Source organism: Arctopsyche grandis, chromosome 7 (assembly GCF_051622035.1).
Source record: "Arctopsyche grandis isolate Sample6627 chromosome 7, ASM5162203v2, whole genome shotgun sequence".
Classification (NCBI taxonomy): Eukaryota; Metazoa; Arthropoda; class Insecta; order Trichoptera; family Hydropsychidae; genus Arctopsyche; species Arctopsyche grandis.
In genome coordinates, this window is record NC_135361.1 from 4461857 (window position 1) to 4480302 (window position 18446).

Sequence of the window (18446 nt, forward strand, 5' to 3'; positions counted from 1 at the left end):
CCGCTTCGATGCGAGAAAAACCGAAAGAAAAAAAAGAAAAACGAAAATCTGCTTGCAAACATTCCATTGCAAAGTTTTCCTACGAGTAAAATGGCTCGAAATTTTTCATCGTCCGTGTTTTATTGAAACGTTGGTAACGCAAAGACGAGGCAATATAGCACGTGCGATTTTAAGCCGCATTATAATATATGGAGCATGTTCCCTCTTACGTACATTTGTTCAATATTATACATACATACGTACACGTACGTATGTACATATATAGGGTTCGATTAAGGGATTACTCGAAATTGCCTCAAAATAACTCGATCTTGCGCGTGCCTCGTGGCCCGGGCTTTCGCAAATTAGCAATAGCACTAATGCGCAAATAATAGATTAACCGTGTATCGATACGCTGAATTTTGTATCAGTGCCACGCATTCGTAATACCGTATCAAAGAGCATTTAATCGACAGTTTTATTTGGAAATTAGCTGGTTTCAAGATTGTATATATGTATTACAGGGCTGTGTGGAGTCGTTAAAAAAATCACGACTTCGACTCCGACTCCAATTCCGATATTTACCAACAACATGACTCCGGCTCTGACTCCGACACCGACTCCCAATCAAAAATGCTAAATTTTATCAGGTTGTTTTCCTACCTTTGCAAATATTTTTCATGTTATAGGCATAAAAATAAATCAAGATCAAACTTTATTAATTATTTATTTGAATTTATTCTTAAAACAACATTGATTCTATTAAATATTTATTAGTAGAAGCTCTCAAATCAAAACTGAGGATTTCAAGAGCGGAAAATAACCGCTCTACGGATACTAGGGTTGGCGGCAATACTGTAACGACCAACGCTGAATCTTTTACGATTTCTGGATACTGCTGTATTGCCATTTTAACATTTAAATTATAAGCTCGGTCAATTTTTTCCACCATTTTCAATTCATCGTAAAATTCATTTTTAAATTTTGAAATAGAGTCTCCTTCGTCTGCTATATTTGGACTCAAATGAGAACGTTTTATTTCATCTTGTTCATTGAGATATTTTTCAAAATCGTCTTCAGATTCAGCGGTGTCGGATGAAGATGATGATAATTCAAGTATTGATTGATCAAAGCTGCCTCATGTCGTCTCGTTTCCTACTCGAAGACCTTTCATACGAATCGTTAATTCAAACAGAGCGTTCTTAGCTCTATTTACTTGTTCTTCCGTCAATATGGATCAAACCATGGGGTCAACATACATAGATTCCAGCCAATAGAATATCCTTATCCAGTAAATGTTTTTCTCTGCATTCTGAATTTTAGATAAACGAAAAATAATGCTCTTCTACTCCTTGTAAAATTCACCAGGAGTCAAGTCTTCTGCTTAGAATACTTTTGTCACGATATAAGGATGACGAAGCAAGACTTCAAGTTCCTCTACTTCTTTCCACTCCACAGCCCTGGTATAGTATCTATGTATGTATGTATGTATGTAAAAAAATAAACGAAATAAAGATATAAAGTATTTACCTCATAGTAAGTACTTAACCCTTTGAATGCTGACCAACGCCGATCGGCGTTTTATCAACAGGTCAACGGAACTGAAAAACACCAATGGGAGTTGTTTTTTGTGTATGTAAAAAGTAAACAAGAATACTACCCGCTAAGCCTTTCCAGGTAGCATTTAACATGAGTCATGTAATCTGTTTCAATGTTTATAAAGACTAATTTACACCGGAATTTCTGAATTTATAACCATAGCAGAATTGCTCGATGGAAATACCTAACTGCTGAGTACTTAAGATTGTGGCTTGGCATTTAGATTGTGAGCATTACATTTTAGCAACAATGAAGAAAATGAAACTAGTTTTGGAAAAATACATTCATTAATAGACATATTTTGTTTATTTTATATTGTTACAAGATATATTAGAGAGTCTAAACACACCTTTACAAAATCCTCGGCAGTAGTTATCTGGGGTTTGTTTGGATTAGTTACAATTTTTAACCTTGGTTTCTATTGGATTTCTAAATAATTCTAGTTGGAAATGCTGGCGAAATTTTCAGCGTGGCGGGCTTTCAACAGAAAAGACGCCAGCACTCAAAGGGCTAAGGTAGGGTTGCAAAATTACGTAATATGGTTTAAAAATATTTCTAGTATTTTTAAATTTATTCTCGATTGGTCAAACGATATGAAAAACGGTTTTAAAATAAACTTTTTGTATCTCGAATTTACTTTTTCGCTCTATAATTTCGTCAGAAAGAGTTTTGAGCATCGGCAAAAATCAAAGATGAACTTGAAACACGACGAAACTCAAGAGTTACAGACGATTGAATTTCCGAGAAAAATAATATTGAAAAATACTATTTTATGAAGTTTGCTGTACCCGATGGTGAATTCAGGTGTAATCTTGTGAAGTGCAGGAGGCGCCTTTTTTTGACAAATTAATTGTGATAATAAAATAAATATTCAACTTATAAAATCTAGCTGTCTCAATTTGGTACCCCGACATTTCAGCGCGGACATTTCGGTGCGACGTCATTTGGGCGCATAAAACAAAATTTGTATGCAAAATAAATAAATAAGAATAAAAAAAAAATCATATTGTCGAATCTTGGTGTTAGGAGACATGGGCAGTGCCGTGAAGTGACTTGAGGATCTATACTTGAGTTGAAACCATTACGAATCCACTCGGAAATAAATATAGACAATACTCCAAACTGTACTTCGTCTGTCTAAGATTCCATATGGACGAGCAAGACTCCAGTAAACTTCATATGATAATTTGAATAAAAATATGATTTATAATAATATATAAGTAATAAACATAGCAGTAAGTAGTCAAATAATGTTAACCAGCAGCGTGGTCTAGTGGTGAGTATTGAATTCTTTCGTGCTTGATGTCACGGGTTCGATTTCCACTAAGAGTCTCGTTGTTGGCCAGACCTTGATTTGTCGAGGTCGATCATTTCTTATTATAGTTTCATCAAAACGATTCCTGTAAAATTGGCTTTTTCTTCCCAATTTTCTGTTGCAAACCTTGAGTTATTGTTATATCTCAGGTTTCGCCAGATTTATCACCATCTATTTGTTTATCCATCTGTGGTTGTTTATCGAATGTAAAAATTCGTATTGTTACATGAAAAATATTCGTATTGTTACATATGTAGCTAGTGTCTAATATAGATACATTATTTATACGAAACTTTTCTATCGAATTCGAAGGTAGGCAGCGGCGAAAATCTCTAAGTAAACTTTGCAGTAAGATTGAGCAAGTGGAATGCGAATTACCTGAAATCCGACCGTCCAAATGATAGGTCAGAATGGGTCTCGTACAGGAACTAAGAAGTATGTCTCCCAAGGGTGTGATGCCGCCTCACCTACCCCACAACCTTTTGTTAGTGTTCAACTATCCAAACGACCCTCACCTAGGTATGCAATGTATGTATGTACATATGTACGTACGTACGAACGTCTACTGTGTAGACTTGCTACAGCCTCGACAATGAATTGTTCTTGTTTAAGCGAACCCTCCACTATACCACCCCCGAATAACGCGATTCCCGACTTTTATTTACCGTTCCCGTAGGCATATGAAAAATGAATCGACCGAACGAACGGGGAAAAAAACACCTTCTAAAACAAACTCCCACCTCCTCCCCCCCCCCAGGAGTGAAAAATTATCCAACTTAACTCATTATTTTCGAACGGTTATATTCTACGCTACATGCAAGTAGTACAACATAGTATGTTATGTATGATTATTTCAAGGATTATTTCCCATACGAATATTTTTTATCTATTATTTGTTTTTGATTTCTGATTTTTAAATGCTTTTTATTATTACTAAATTATGTTCAAAATATCTTATATCTATTTGAATAGCTACTAGGGATTCCAAATATTCCTCGACTTCAATTATTCGAATATCGAATAGTAAATCAAGAGCTATTCGAATATTCGAATATATTCGAAAGCTTAAAAAAAGGTAATTACATACATATGTACCAAGCATAAATTTGAATGAATCGTCTTATCATAGTTGCCATTTGAATTCCACCTCGTTTTTATAGCCAATAATAATTTAAATTTTTTATTTTCTTTTTTCATTATGATTTCTTGTAAAAATGTATATTTTGCCGATGACTTCTTAAATATTCGTACTATTTTTCTGATGTTTTCTAAAATTTCGTATAGATTATTATCGATCGAAAAGTGATGTTCTTTAAACATTTCTGTATTTAATGAATAAAAATCCGTTTCTTCACATGTAGATATTTCATCTTCTTCATTTTTATCACAATTATCCCCGTTATATATTTCATTTTCTTCATAATCGTTGGGTTCTTCGTCATCACTCTTTTCATGTTGATTTTGTTTATTTAGTTTATAAAAAAATATATACAAGAATAATATTCGAATAGTTGATGAAATATTCGAATAACGAATGGCTGAAAAATCAGAGGAATAGTTCGAATACTCGAATATTCGAATATTCGATTGGGATCCCTAATAGCTACTGATCTACTGATCATTTTCTATTTTACAATTTAATTTAATTTGGTTAGTAATCATAGTATTATATTATTCTAGTTTTAATGTACAGCATAATAGGAAAAATAGCTCAAAAACCTATTTACAATTCTTATAAATGCTCATAAAACATCTAATATGTATGTACATAATATTAACTAAAGACCCTCTAAAGTGGGCGATCTAAAGTGTCTTTGTAATAAATAAACAAAATAAACAAAGTGTCTTTGTATTCTGAAATCAACTTTCGTTCTATTTAATAGACGTTTCATATTCACAAGTGGAGAAAGCTTAATTATTTGATTTTTTGAAAATTATTTCATCAATCGAAAGTAACATATTCTTGTATACATTTTTCAATTTATGTAATTCAATTTTATGTAAAATAGTCAATAAAATTAATAGTTTGTTCGTATGCATTAAAGGAATAATAGACTTTACATATTTTTAAATATAATCATTAATTTGAAAGTTTTTTATCAAAAATTTATATTTCATCATGAAACCATTACGGACGATGTTACGGACAAACCTAAGCGATGTTATTAAACTTTTATATTAAAATTTATAGATTATAAATTTGAAATCTTATTCAAATAGTGGTGTAGGTAGAAGGTTTTGCCAATTTCATGAGGAACCATTTCAACAATGAAATCAGATAAATTGACAAATCCTGATAGGAGTTGTTAATCCTAAATTGGAGTCAAAAATAGGTGCTACTTTAGTATGCGGACTACCTTCACATAACTACTTTAGTATGCGATCTACCTTCACGTTTTTACTTTAATAAGCGGTCTCACTGTCTCAGCTCTCGCGTGTGACACTGAGACTGAATAATACCGACCCTAACAACCTAATCTTAAATGAATAGGGCCAACCTTAACTTAACCTAACCTATCCTGACCCTTAAATATATATGTAGATGTTGGCTGCCATCTATTGTTACTACGTACTGCTATCTATTGTTACTACGTACTTCTATCTATTGTTACTACGTACTGCTATCTATTGTTACTACGTACTGCTATCTATTGTTACTACGTACTGCTATCTATTGTTACTACGTACTGCTATCTATTGTTACTACGTACTGCTATCTATTGTTACTACGTACATAGATAAAGTAAAAATAGTCGACTGCGATTCAAAGGTAGATCGCATGCTAAGGTAGACCGCATACTAAAGTAGCACCCGAAAATATCTAAATGTGACCAGCAGCACTGCAGAAATACTCCGAATAAATTCTTTTCAATCAAGGTTAGCCAAGGCACGAGCCCAGGAACCTCTCGGTGGTTAGCATTAACTCAAATCTGAATAAATATTATATTTCAATGTTTACTTTAGTTGTACATATAAAGTCATTAAAATAGAAAATTTTACGTTTTTACTAACCTCTTATACGTTTCAAATGGTTTTCGTGTAAGCGGTTAATTTTTTATACCCCTGATCTCTTATCCGATCGTTTTCATACTTTGCCATATTGCTCATTTTGGTCATCAATATAAGTTAAGGTATCATCCGCAATTACGATGGTGAAAAAATATCGTATTAGACACGTTTGAAAATACTGCATCGTATTACACGGTGACGTTTATCTGTCACATTCATCATTCACATCGGTAGTTTCATTACTTTTCGCACTGCCATCTCGCTGTCAAATTTTAATTATTTAAACACCTATAAATTTTTATTTTTTCACTCTATATTTTATAAAATTTGCTTTATAGGTTCTCGTTATCTCTAATATATAAATATTTATAGTTTTGTGGAGGCTTGCTGCGCCAACGGTCTTGGGTGTTGCCACACCGGCCTTTATGCAGAGTGGCAACACTGTTCGGTGAGTGTGACAGAATGATGTTTAACCCATAACCTCAAATCAAAACAAACTTTCTAACCAATACAGGCTTAATATATGAACACAGATCAAACAGTGATAGTTTTATTTTTAGTTATTAGTTATCAGCTGATTTAAAAGTTCTACTCCGGTTATATAACTAGTAAACTAAAATTTTTTAATAAAATTCATATATGTATGTATGTATACAATACTGAAGTACACTTGAGTTTCGTGTTCATAGAAATAAAGTGAGTTTTGTTTTTGAAGCTCATTTTGTTCTTCAAATATGCATATACATATGTAGGTACATATGTACTACGTATTGATGAAGTGGGCACGTGAAAGTTTCTACATATAACAACGTGGAATAAATAGTTGGTGGCTTTTTAATGACGGTTTTTTATTTGCACTGGAAACGTGTGTAAATTTTAAATTGAATTCGCTCACGTACCTGTGCGAACCGAGCCACTCATTGTAATTTTGATCGAGGCATAAAGATAAGCTTAGATATTTTTTATTTTGTGTGTGTGTGTTTGTGGTTGTTGTTCAATTTTTCATTTTTACTCAGGCCGCACGAAGCGTAATGTGGTCGTTAGAATTAATGTCAATCGTAAATCAGTTGCATTGTTTTTTTATAGAATAAATGTTAAAATATCATATCGCGTCATTTTGGGGTTGAAATTGAAACATTACTAATGTCAATTTGTCGGAAAATTATTATTTTTGGAATGAAAAAACTTACTGTGAAAACATGGCTGCCGAATTCGACGAAGAAAAATTGAAAACTGAAACAAATGAATTCGATTGAAACAATATTATTTAATTTTTTATTTGTTTGAAATTTACATATTTTTATGTATGTTTGTATGGGTTTTTTTTGTTGAAATGAAATATTTTATTAATTTTAAATAAATAAAGAAAAAATGTAGAGACAAAGTGTAAAGTAGCTCATTTATTACTTTTTAACAACATATTTATTGTATTTCAACAACTTTATATATTTTTTTAGTACGTGTTTGAACTGTTTTTATATTTTTTAGCGAAATAATATTTGTATTACTATAAGATTCAATGTAATATATGTATTATATAAATATTGTAGGTATATACATATATATAAAAACGTTTGAAAATAAATTGCAAAAAAATATCGGCGATGTAAATTTGCTAAAATGTTTATATTTATCGTGTTTGATACAATATTTGCAAGTAAAAATTAAGATAAAATAAATTGGTTATAACCCGATCGGTTTTTTATTTTTATAATTAACCGTAATTATTTTCTGTACGCACGTGATTTCATATAATATTTTTTATCAACAAAACAGTTGGTTAAATTTTATTGTAAAAAAAATCATAAAAAGGTCTTTCAAATGTAAAGGCAAACTTACTTTTTTTTACACAATTATTAAAGAAATTGTTATTGAGCGATTTAATAAATTAATGAAAATTTGTTCTGTATGTTGTTTATTTAAAATAGACACACGGGGTTTGAATTATATAAATAAGATAAAAAAAAGTAAACAAAAAAAATACCGAATAAGAGAAAATACCAAAAGATAAAAATATAAACGGTAACAAAATAACTAAAAGAAAACAAAAATATGGAAAAGAAGAATTACAAAAATCCAATACAAAAAGTTTAAGAAAGACATCTATTTTGTTTTTTAAAATATTAAGCCTTTCAGAATTTACTACATTGTTGGGAAGACTACTCTAAACTTTAACCACTTTGTTTTTGAAACGAAAGAATCTCTGGTTAATTTATTAGATTTTTCTTTTTGGAGTCTGAGACCTCTAATTGAACGTAATGGCTTTGGACATACGACAATGACAATGATTATTTATTATTTTAAAGACTTCGATTAAGTTGCTCCTTATCCTTGTATTCACCTCTCCAATGTAGTGAGATTCATTATTTTTACAAGAAAGTGATTAAAGTACAGAATTAATCCTTGTAATTGTCTTTTGTACCCTTTCGATACGTATAACATATTTTTTAAAATGAGGATTCTATATACACACTAAAAGCGTATTCTAATTTAGGTCTGATTATATAATATAATAATAATTTTTATTCTTAAGAATAGTGCAATCCCTATCATCCATATGAATAATATATGTACGTACGTAGATAATACAAATGATAAAATAAATATATTAATAATAATAAATAAATAATTAATTAATTAACCAATAGTTTATGGTGTTCAATGCAACAATTCCATCCATCGAATAAACAGTGACAAATGGAAATGAGTGGTCGTCGCAACAAGAATATAATTTGAAGATACAAAGACACCATAACGCAAGGAGGCCGCCCTCATCATGAGGATGTCCTCAGATTGAGATAAATGTCCTTCCACAAACATTTGCGACGCATTACAACCCCTTGGTAGCATATATTTGACCTATGGGTGTGCATATGTGTGTAAATACTGTTATGGATAACAAACGAATTATTTTCATAGTAATATAATACATATGCACTTGTACAAAAGTAGCTAGACAAGAATTTCAAACATTGACATTATTTATATTTACACGAGCTGATTTAAAATAAGAAAAAAACCGTACTCAATCGACATCATCGAATTCTCGCAGTCTAGATTAAAATAATACGAGAATTCGATATGACAAGAACGCCAGATGCTAAGCTCATTTACATCGGTTCTTAGTTCACACAATCTACGCAAAACATTAATATTATCAAATCACTGATATATAAACCGTATCCTCAGTACGATAGTTGAGTACAGTATGGTCAAAGCATCAGACCAAGCCATCATTCTAATCATCGATCTACCTACTACGCGTTTCTTCATGTTTATCGTTCCAAAATCGACTATCAGTGCTTTTCGAATATACTAGAGATAGTAAAAAGTGTACCTGAATAATAAAATAAATATTAATTGGATTTTGACTGAATTGATTTCATTCTAATCAACTTTTTAAAAACACAACCAACCCATATATTATACTAGCAGATTTATATTTAAGAACTTTTAAACAAGATCAAACGCCAATCTAATCGACGCAGCAGTTATATTTGAACTGAAATTGCATTCACACGAGATGATTGAATATAAAATTAATCTACAGTTATAATATGTGCAATAATATGAAACAATCTGGAAAAATTGGCAAACAGGAACACCGCTAAGTGAAATTCAGCGTGTATTTTAATACGTCGTAAACAAGTGGTTAATAGAAGGCGAACACGATACGCGACAAGGTGTATTAGTTTTGCCGATAATTTGATTTACCTTCGGAATCCTACACAAACGCCTTAACACGCGACAACACGCCAAAAACGAGCCAAGCCCACACGCGAAAATAAACCGATAAAATCCACGCGAACAATCACCACACTTAATCGCCTCCGCATCCGATACGAGCGAATTAATATTACAGCAAATCGGATGGGTTTTCTCGTGAATGGGTTAATTTATGTGGGAAATACGGTCAATTAGTTTTGGTGGGTCTTGGTCCACTTTTCCGGGGATCGAATTGGCGTATTGCGGATAAATAGCATTATGAGCGAGACGCGCTTACGTTTTATCGAATAATGTGCACAAATCGAATTAATACGTCTACTTTTGCCGACTCGAATTACTTATATGTTCGCGGGGTATTGTAATCAGCCCGGAAGCCTGTTACGACACACATGAAGGCTTTTAACCGGATGTGGATATGCAAAATAATCAGTGGATTGCTATATCACTTAAGGACATGTGTATGGGCCATTATGATAATGTATGTGAATATGTACATATATACATTAGAGCATTCCCTAATTTTTATTTTTTTTTTGTTATGACGTAAAACTATTGTAGCATATGCGAAAAGGAGCCGAAGTTTTAATTGGTTTTCGAGGATTATCTCCAGGCTTAAGTGCAGTCGGCTTCCAAATGGAGACCTCCGAATTGACTTAGTGGTCGGTAACGGAACTGACAGCGTGAAAGTGTGGGACTGTATATCTGGTACGTGACTATAACAATAGGTAAGCAAACGTGTCGAGGAAGATACACTGAGCGACCTGCCCTTTATAAGCAGGTACTTAGACCATACCAAGGCATTCTGGACGGAGCACTTTCTAAAAGTCAACAGTTTTGTTGACTTTTAAAAAGTTTATACCAAACTTCACTTTCGCTGTCCAATGTTGCTCTTTTAGGTTATGTGTAACGGCCGAAGGAAAAGTTTCTTAATTGACTTTAAATTTATAATCTTATAATTTATTAATCTTAAATCCTAATTCTTATAAACTTCTTATTTTTATTTTTATTTTATTTTATTTTATTAATTGAAAAATCAACAGACAGGATATAGGTATAAAAAAAACAAAAAGTAAATAAATAATATATGTTAATAAATAATATATGTAAATAAATAATATATGTTCTTATGTATTATACTATGTATCTACAAATAGCGAATAACACTGTTCGACAATTGACGACTTTTTTTTGGTTCAGAGACGAGATATGACTTTTCTTATAGATCTTTGCCCAGTTAACACGAATCTGGTAATAAAAAGTGTTTATTGTCTCGAGATTCGGAGATATATGTATGTGTTTTTTAATCGCGCGATTTTTCTATATCTTGGTGTTGTTCGGTCGATTTCTCAAAATCTGTTAATTTCCTGTTCAAAATGAATATTGGAATCTATAGTCGGGTATTTTATCTTCCATTTGTAGTACTTTTCAGCTTTCAAATCTCTCTAAGTAGTCATCCAGTTCAAATGAAAAGTCAAAATTACGTATTTTCACTTGGGATTTTTTCCCACTGTTAATACCATTTTATTTTGAGTTTTTTTTATTGAAACATGTTTATTAAGATAATATTCTGACCACACTATTTTTTGTTTTCGTTTAAAAGGGTTAATTGGAAGTGTGCTGAACTTTAAATCGGTAAAATTGCGAACAAAAAGCTGGTACTAGTGTTTACTCGTATTTACACGAATCTGAATTGAATTAATAGGGATAATATATTAAATTATCTTTATATGAGAATTAAATAAAATTCTACTTAGAAAAATCATATTTTGGCTATTCTTGTGGATTAATAACAAAAATTCGTTTATTTTATCGAGGTAAGTCAGTTATCAATTATGCGTTTAATTGGCCATTTTTTTATTTAACCACGTTTATAAGGATTTGTTTTCTATCTAAATTTTATTTTATCTAAACATACTAACTCGAGCGGTAATTGCGTTTTTGCAAGATTTGCAACAAATTTATGCAAAAAATAATATGATCTTTGGATTTGTTTAGTATTCTTTTAATTTAAGTATGTACATATATATACAGAATAGATATGTAAATAGTTAAAAAATGTCAACATTTGTATGATATAATGCATATTTGTATAATATTATAGTTGAAGACACGAGTCAGTATGCAGAAGTGTACCAATTGGAGTAACCGGTGAGAATTGGTCTGAAGTTTGTATTAGAAAAGCACGATATCAGACCAAATGGAGGGTTGTCGCTTTGGGTATTGCAGGGTGGGTTTTCCGTGGGTGGGTTAGGGGTCGTTCGGGGGTTGAGTCGCAGAAGTGGGACATTTTGCCCAAATTGTTCGGGATTAGGCGGAATTAGTTGCAAATTATTTGACGCCTTCCCGGTTAGCTGCCGCAAGTTGTCTCAGACTAGACATTGTTTTATGTTAATTTACGACTCGGAATAATGTCCTCTAAGATGTCGCCGAATAAAGTTAACACAACACAAAGACGCCGGAAAAGCCGAGTTTCCGAACGGGCGAGGTGAGGAAAACGTCTGGCGCGTGGATTTTGCCCCGCGTTTTCGCAACTCTGTCGTCGAAAAGTTTTTAAATTTATAATGTATACACAGGGTGCGTGGAAAGTTTTTGACGAGCGTATCTCCTTAACGTATAAATGTGCTATGTGTGTACTATTTCGAAGAACGAAAATAGATTCAGTTTTCAAACAGTCCTATTCAAACTATATACCTATACAATATTATGTTACAATCCTTACAATAGGTATAGTTCTAATATACACAAAACTATATAACTTATCATGTTTCACTTATTCGTAGTTTCACTTAAGTGTAGTTAAACTTGTACACCTAACTATATATGTATATAACTGTGTATATTTGTAACCTTTCCTTTTCAAATATACTTCAGAGGCTGTTTGTCTTTTAAAAAGTTGATTAAGATGATCACGATTTAGTCAACATTCCAATCAATACTTCTCTATTTTTATTTAAATCATAATTTTAATAAGTTCTATTGAGTTATAGGAAATTAAAGGGATTTGTTTTATTAATATTGAATTTGAATTTTTAACGACCGCTTAGTATATTCGAATAATACATTTTGAACTTGAAACGATGAACTGAAGAAATGCGTAGTAGATAAATTATTGGCTAAATATTTATGAGCTTCTCTACTACTACTGACTGTTCTGACTAACTCTAGTACTGCAGTAAGGTTTATGCAGCCGATTTGATGATGTCAATGTTTTTACTATCGCAAATATTTTATCAATGACGTCAATTTGTTAACAAATATACCTTAGTAGAGATGCGAGATACGTAATAATAAGTATATTTTATGTATCATGTAAAAAATATCAGTAAATACAGTTAATTTGAGATAAACAGTGTTTATAAAAATATTGATGACCATAATCTATGCAAATTATAACCCTTCAGTTCCTTTAAAATACATAAATAAATGATTTCTCTGAACATATTTCTTTTATTACCAATAAAGCATTTAAATCTCTTGGATTCCTACTCCGCTCAACAAAACCCTTTAATGATCCTTATGTACTAAAATTACTTTATTTTTCCTTTGTAAGGTCTCACCTTGAATTTGCCTCAATTATCTGGTCACCTTTTTATTTATCCCATATTAATTGTATTGAGAAAGTTCAACTTAAATTTATTAAATCCTTACGCTACCTTTTTCCTACCTATACCCATTCTACTGTTTCCGACATTTTAAAAATCCTTTCTTTTAACAATCTTTCTGTCAGGCGACGACATTCTGATGCTATATTCTTCTTTAAGCTCATAAATGGTTTCCTTGATTGTTCTGATTTACTGAATAAGGTTAATTTCAGAATCCCAGTTCGATACTCTAGACGCGTTGCACTCTTTTCACTTGATCCTTTCAATACTAATTCCCAAAAATATTTTTATCTGCAGCGCGTTTATCGTATGTTTAATGGAGAGCTGAATGAGGTTGATCTGTTTGGTATTTCCCTACATCAATTCAGGTCTAACATCAAGAGAATCTTGACCGATTGATTCATTTTTTCTCCTATTCTATTTTTCCAATATTTCCATTATTTTTATACTTTAGTTAAGTTATGTAATGTGCTATTTAATCATATTATAGCTTTCATTCTTTTTCTTTTCATTTGTTTATTTTGTATTTACCTTTTTCATTTGTTTTTTATATTTGTAAATTTCAATTTCTTCTTATATTCTATCTTATAACCTTTTCCAAATATTTTAATACTATAGTTTAATTATGCAATGTACTACATATTTTGTCATGCCTTTATTCTTTACTTTTTAATTTGTTTTCCTTATATTTATCTTTTTCATTTTTGTAAAAATCTATTATTGGACTCGGATGTTACATATATTATTTATTTACTTTTTGTTTTTTTTATACCTATCTCTGTACATTCTGTCTGTTGATTTTTCAATTAATAAAATAAAATAAAATAAAATATTCAGCAAACTGTTCATATGTAATTTCAGATTGACATATGAAAGTGCACTTTTTTCCATTTCATTAAATATGGATGTACATATGTATGTATAATACATTGTCTTTATATATGTATGTTTATACGTTTTTTTGGTAACTAGTATGAAAATATAATATTGTATAACATGAATTATCAAATTTAATTAAATAACCACGTACTTTTTTCCAGCAATTGACATTTAAGGTACTTAGCATTTTAAGCAAGTATCAACAATTTCAAACAATTCGTTTATGCATGATCAAGTATGAATTAAGATTGAGATTGATTGATATGGTATTTTTCATAATTGATAATTTTGAATGTTATGAAATATGTATGTACATATTAAACAAAAATATGAAATTGGAATCAGTTTGAAATTAAGACATATATACAATTTAAATCAAAGAAATATGTGGACCGTGATCACATAATTGATTTTTCGGTTAACTGATTAATATTCTCTGAAGCATACGTATGTATTCACATTGTAATTCAAGTTAATTATTCAATGAACCTAAATACGAATAAAATTGAGTTGTATATTTCGAGGAATCGCGTCAATTATTCAGATTAAAATAAACTGTACAATGCGAGATTATCATGAATATATGAATCAGTTCGTTTCACGATGAAGATAATTGGCCCCTCAAGTACATAGATCAAACACTGTTCATGTAAATATTAAAACTTTATATTGTAAATTATAATACATAGACATATCATCTAGTTTAAGAAGTCGCAAGTCTCAAGACGAATTAATTAGAGATTTTGCGATCTTAGTCGACTCTCATTATTATATCCGGGGGTTCGAGCAATAAATATGCGCCGTATTTATTCGCGGGAAAATTTTCCCGCCAAGGTGGAAAAGCGGCGAGTCGAAAGGACGTCGGCCCGGGGAAAATTTCAAATTAATATCTGCGGAATGTTGCGGTATTAATTAACTACCGAGACTTTAGTAAAACAAACACGTTTCGTGTTTTGCAATTACCCGGAGTCCACCCAGAGCGGTGCGCATAATATATGGCGATAATTAAAAATGTTCCGCAACCGTGCAAGATATACAGATTATGAACGGTGGGGATGATAGGGGTGGGGGATGGCGTGGAAAACGCCACCCATCCCGTTTATTCATTATATGTAAAAATATATGTATGTACGGGCGTATGAATATTTGTATAGAAAAGTCGTTTACGTATGCTGGTGAAAATGCGACGCGAATGTTAAATGAAGTGAATGCGAACGTTAAAAATATCTGACTGACAATGGAGGCTTTTAGGCTGGCACATAATCGCGAGCTGGTGTCAGTAATGCCGGTACAAAAGGCTTTAAATTCAACGCACACACAAGTCCGCTTCATACGTACATGAAATTATTATATAAAGGACATATTACATTTACCGAGGCTCACAATTGTCCTGGGTAACGTGGCGAAAAAAGGCGCCAATTGTTCCGTTGGCCGCTCGTGGAAATTTCGGGGGTTTTAATTTGAGGCCTGAATAATCGTTCAATTGAAAGATTGTGACTTCGAGTGTTGTACGATACATTTAACACGTTTGTGCATATGTAATTTAATGAATTTGGAATTAGAAAGTGGGTTCATATACAGTCTGATCCATATGATTTATATTTGTTTGAGAAGCTCCAGTTTCAAATGATAAATCGAAATTATGTAAGTATATTTTAATGTATGTATATATTTATTTATTATTTATAATAATAATAACAATATTATGACCAGTGTGACTTGGCAGGTTGCCCCAATGCTCACAAAAAAAAGAAAAGAACAATAAAAATTACCAATCATTCATCTCATTCAAATAGACTCGTGTTGAATCTCATAAAACTGACCAGTTCATCAACATGACAATTAAACAGGTCCAAATGTTCATCTTTCACATAAAGAAACCGAATAGCCTTGACAAAAAAGTAGACGTTTCCGCAGGAATAGGCATGGAAAAGTAAACGATGACGCAAAACTCTACCGCATTCAGGCGCCCAAAATTTAAGTTCCAATAAAATCGAAGGGTTGTCAATACTTCCTTTTAATACACCAATGAAATATTTGGAAACGGCAATAACACTGTTCGACACGAAAAATGGTTCAGAGACAGAGAAAGTACTCAATATAAAATAGTACTGACAGTGGGAAAAAATCCCAAGTGAAAATACGTACTTTTGACTTTGATTTAAACTGGACGACTACTTAGAGAGATTTGAAAGCTGAAAAGTACTACAAATCAAAGATAAAATACCCGACTATAGATTACAATATTCATTTTGAACAGGAAATTGACAGATTTTGAGACATCGACCGAACAACACCAAGATATAGAAAAATCGCGCGATTTTATAAAAAACACATATACCTCCGATTGTCAAGCCAATCAACATTTTTTATTACCAGATTCGTGTTTACTGGGCATAGATATATAAGAAAAGTCATGTCTCGTCTCTGAACCAAAAAAAAAGTCACCATTTGTCGAACAGTGAAATTCTTCTCGAAGATAGTGAGTCAAAGCATAGCATATATTTTAAATAGGCACTGAGAAATAAATAAGGGTAATATTTATATTTCCTCATATAAAGGCATCTATTGATTTGTGGCACACCGAATTTAATAAGTAACACCATTGATTTATAGAACACCTTAAACACTGACTAACCAAAATTGTACGACACGTGTCTTTTAGTTAGATTACTGTTAGAATTTAAGTAAGTCATCACCATCAGGACTCCGAGAGTGGTAGTCAGTAGCAGAACAAAGTTAAAGTGAAATAGTTCTACGTATCTCATTTAAATTCTCCTTTCAATAATTCAATTCTACGAATAAGATAAATGTAATGTTTTAATAATAATAAAAAAATCTTGGTTAGTTAACCAAGTAGTTTAAAAAAAAAAGAAAAATGATTTATTCTTTCATTCGAACGTGACAATATATAGATAATATGTATGTATAGCTTCGATCTTTATCGTCATTGTATGATAAACATAAGTATATTTAAGTTCTCCATATAAAAAAATAAACAAATAAGATAAAATTCACAAGCATACAAAGTGACACTTCATATTAATAGATGCACTGTCGCCTCGGCGTCTCTATCGCATCGTTCCATTTTATTTATTTTTTTCTCTCCCATCATAGCTTTAGCGCTACGGCCAATTTGAATACAAAACCTATTAAGAAGACACATTAGACACTTTTTAGTGCATTTTTACTGGCTGCAAGTGTGCAAGTGAAGGCTGCTGGACACGCCCTACACTCGAAGGCGGGCTCGAATGCTCCTAACTATACACCCATTATTAATACGGATCCTTTTGAAACTCTTTGCCGCTGACATTTGAATTAAAACCCCTTTTATATTATTTTTTCACCCCCCCCAGTGGCTCGAAACGGTCCGAATTTGCGTTCCGATATCGTTGAATACGGAAAACTTGCATACAATGTGTGATACGCGTGTGTTTGTTAATTAAACATTTCGATATATGGTACGTATATATTCGCGGTGTAATTAATCCGCGTAATTGGGTATTACATCGTATGGTCTATGTTTGGCAAGCCGCTATAATTTTGCAAAAAGTTTGCAAAGATCGTATTTCCAAGCGGTTTACCCTTTAGTCTTGTGTGTGCCGAAAATATCAGTTTCATACGATTTTATGCCGTATTTGAATTGGAAGTTTACTAATTGATAAATATGTTTTGAATGTTTTGGATGGTTAATATCTTAATGATATAAACATTTAGGATTATTTTGATATTAGATGATTCACATACATTTCCATAATAAAACAGATATGTAGGTATCCGGACATGTACCCCCTGGACACACCCCCGGTCAAAAACCCCCTGGACAAATAACCCCCGCCATGGATGAAAATTGTTTAATAATTTTTTTTTTAAAAACATACCTCTTGTATAATTTGTATATAAAATAAAATACACACCAATAATTTTTTTTACTACCGCCATCTATGTATAAAATTAATGACTACCAACTGTCACCGAGATTAAAAATCTTCGGACCTGAAATGCTTTTTATACGATATTTTATCTCTATCGTAATGGCGGAGGCTCCATTTACTTATATTGATGACCAAAATGAGCAATATGGCAAAGTATGAAAACGATCGGATAAGAGGCAAATTTTTTCCTGAATTGTAATCGTAAGTGAAACGTAAAGGAGGTATGTAATAAATAATTTATAATTAATAATGAAGTAAAGTAATAAATAATAATAAATTGAGTGTGGTAGAGCATATTGAATTTCAATTTATATACGATATATAATTTCAATTTATTCTTGTAAATAGAATAAATATAAATTTAAAAGACTTTTAGTCACTAATTGGCGTTTGCGTTCTATG

General features: G+C 31.7%; 1 protein-coding gene across 1 annotated transcript in view; it reads left to right on the top strand.

Moving 5' to 3' along the window:
- The first annotated feature begins 3303 nt into the window (after positions 1-3303).
- The window catches only part of LOC143914732 (zwei Ig domain protein zig-8-like), a 95734-nt gene continuing 80591 nt past the window's right edge, over positions 3304-18446 (top strand). The window contains exon 1 of the mRNA XM_077435036.1: positions 3304-3412. Within this exon, the coding sequence (XP_077291162.1) occupies positions 3304-3412 (109 nt within the window). The remainder of the gene's footprint in view (positions 3413-18446) is intronic.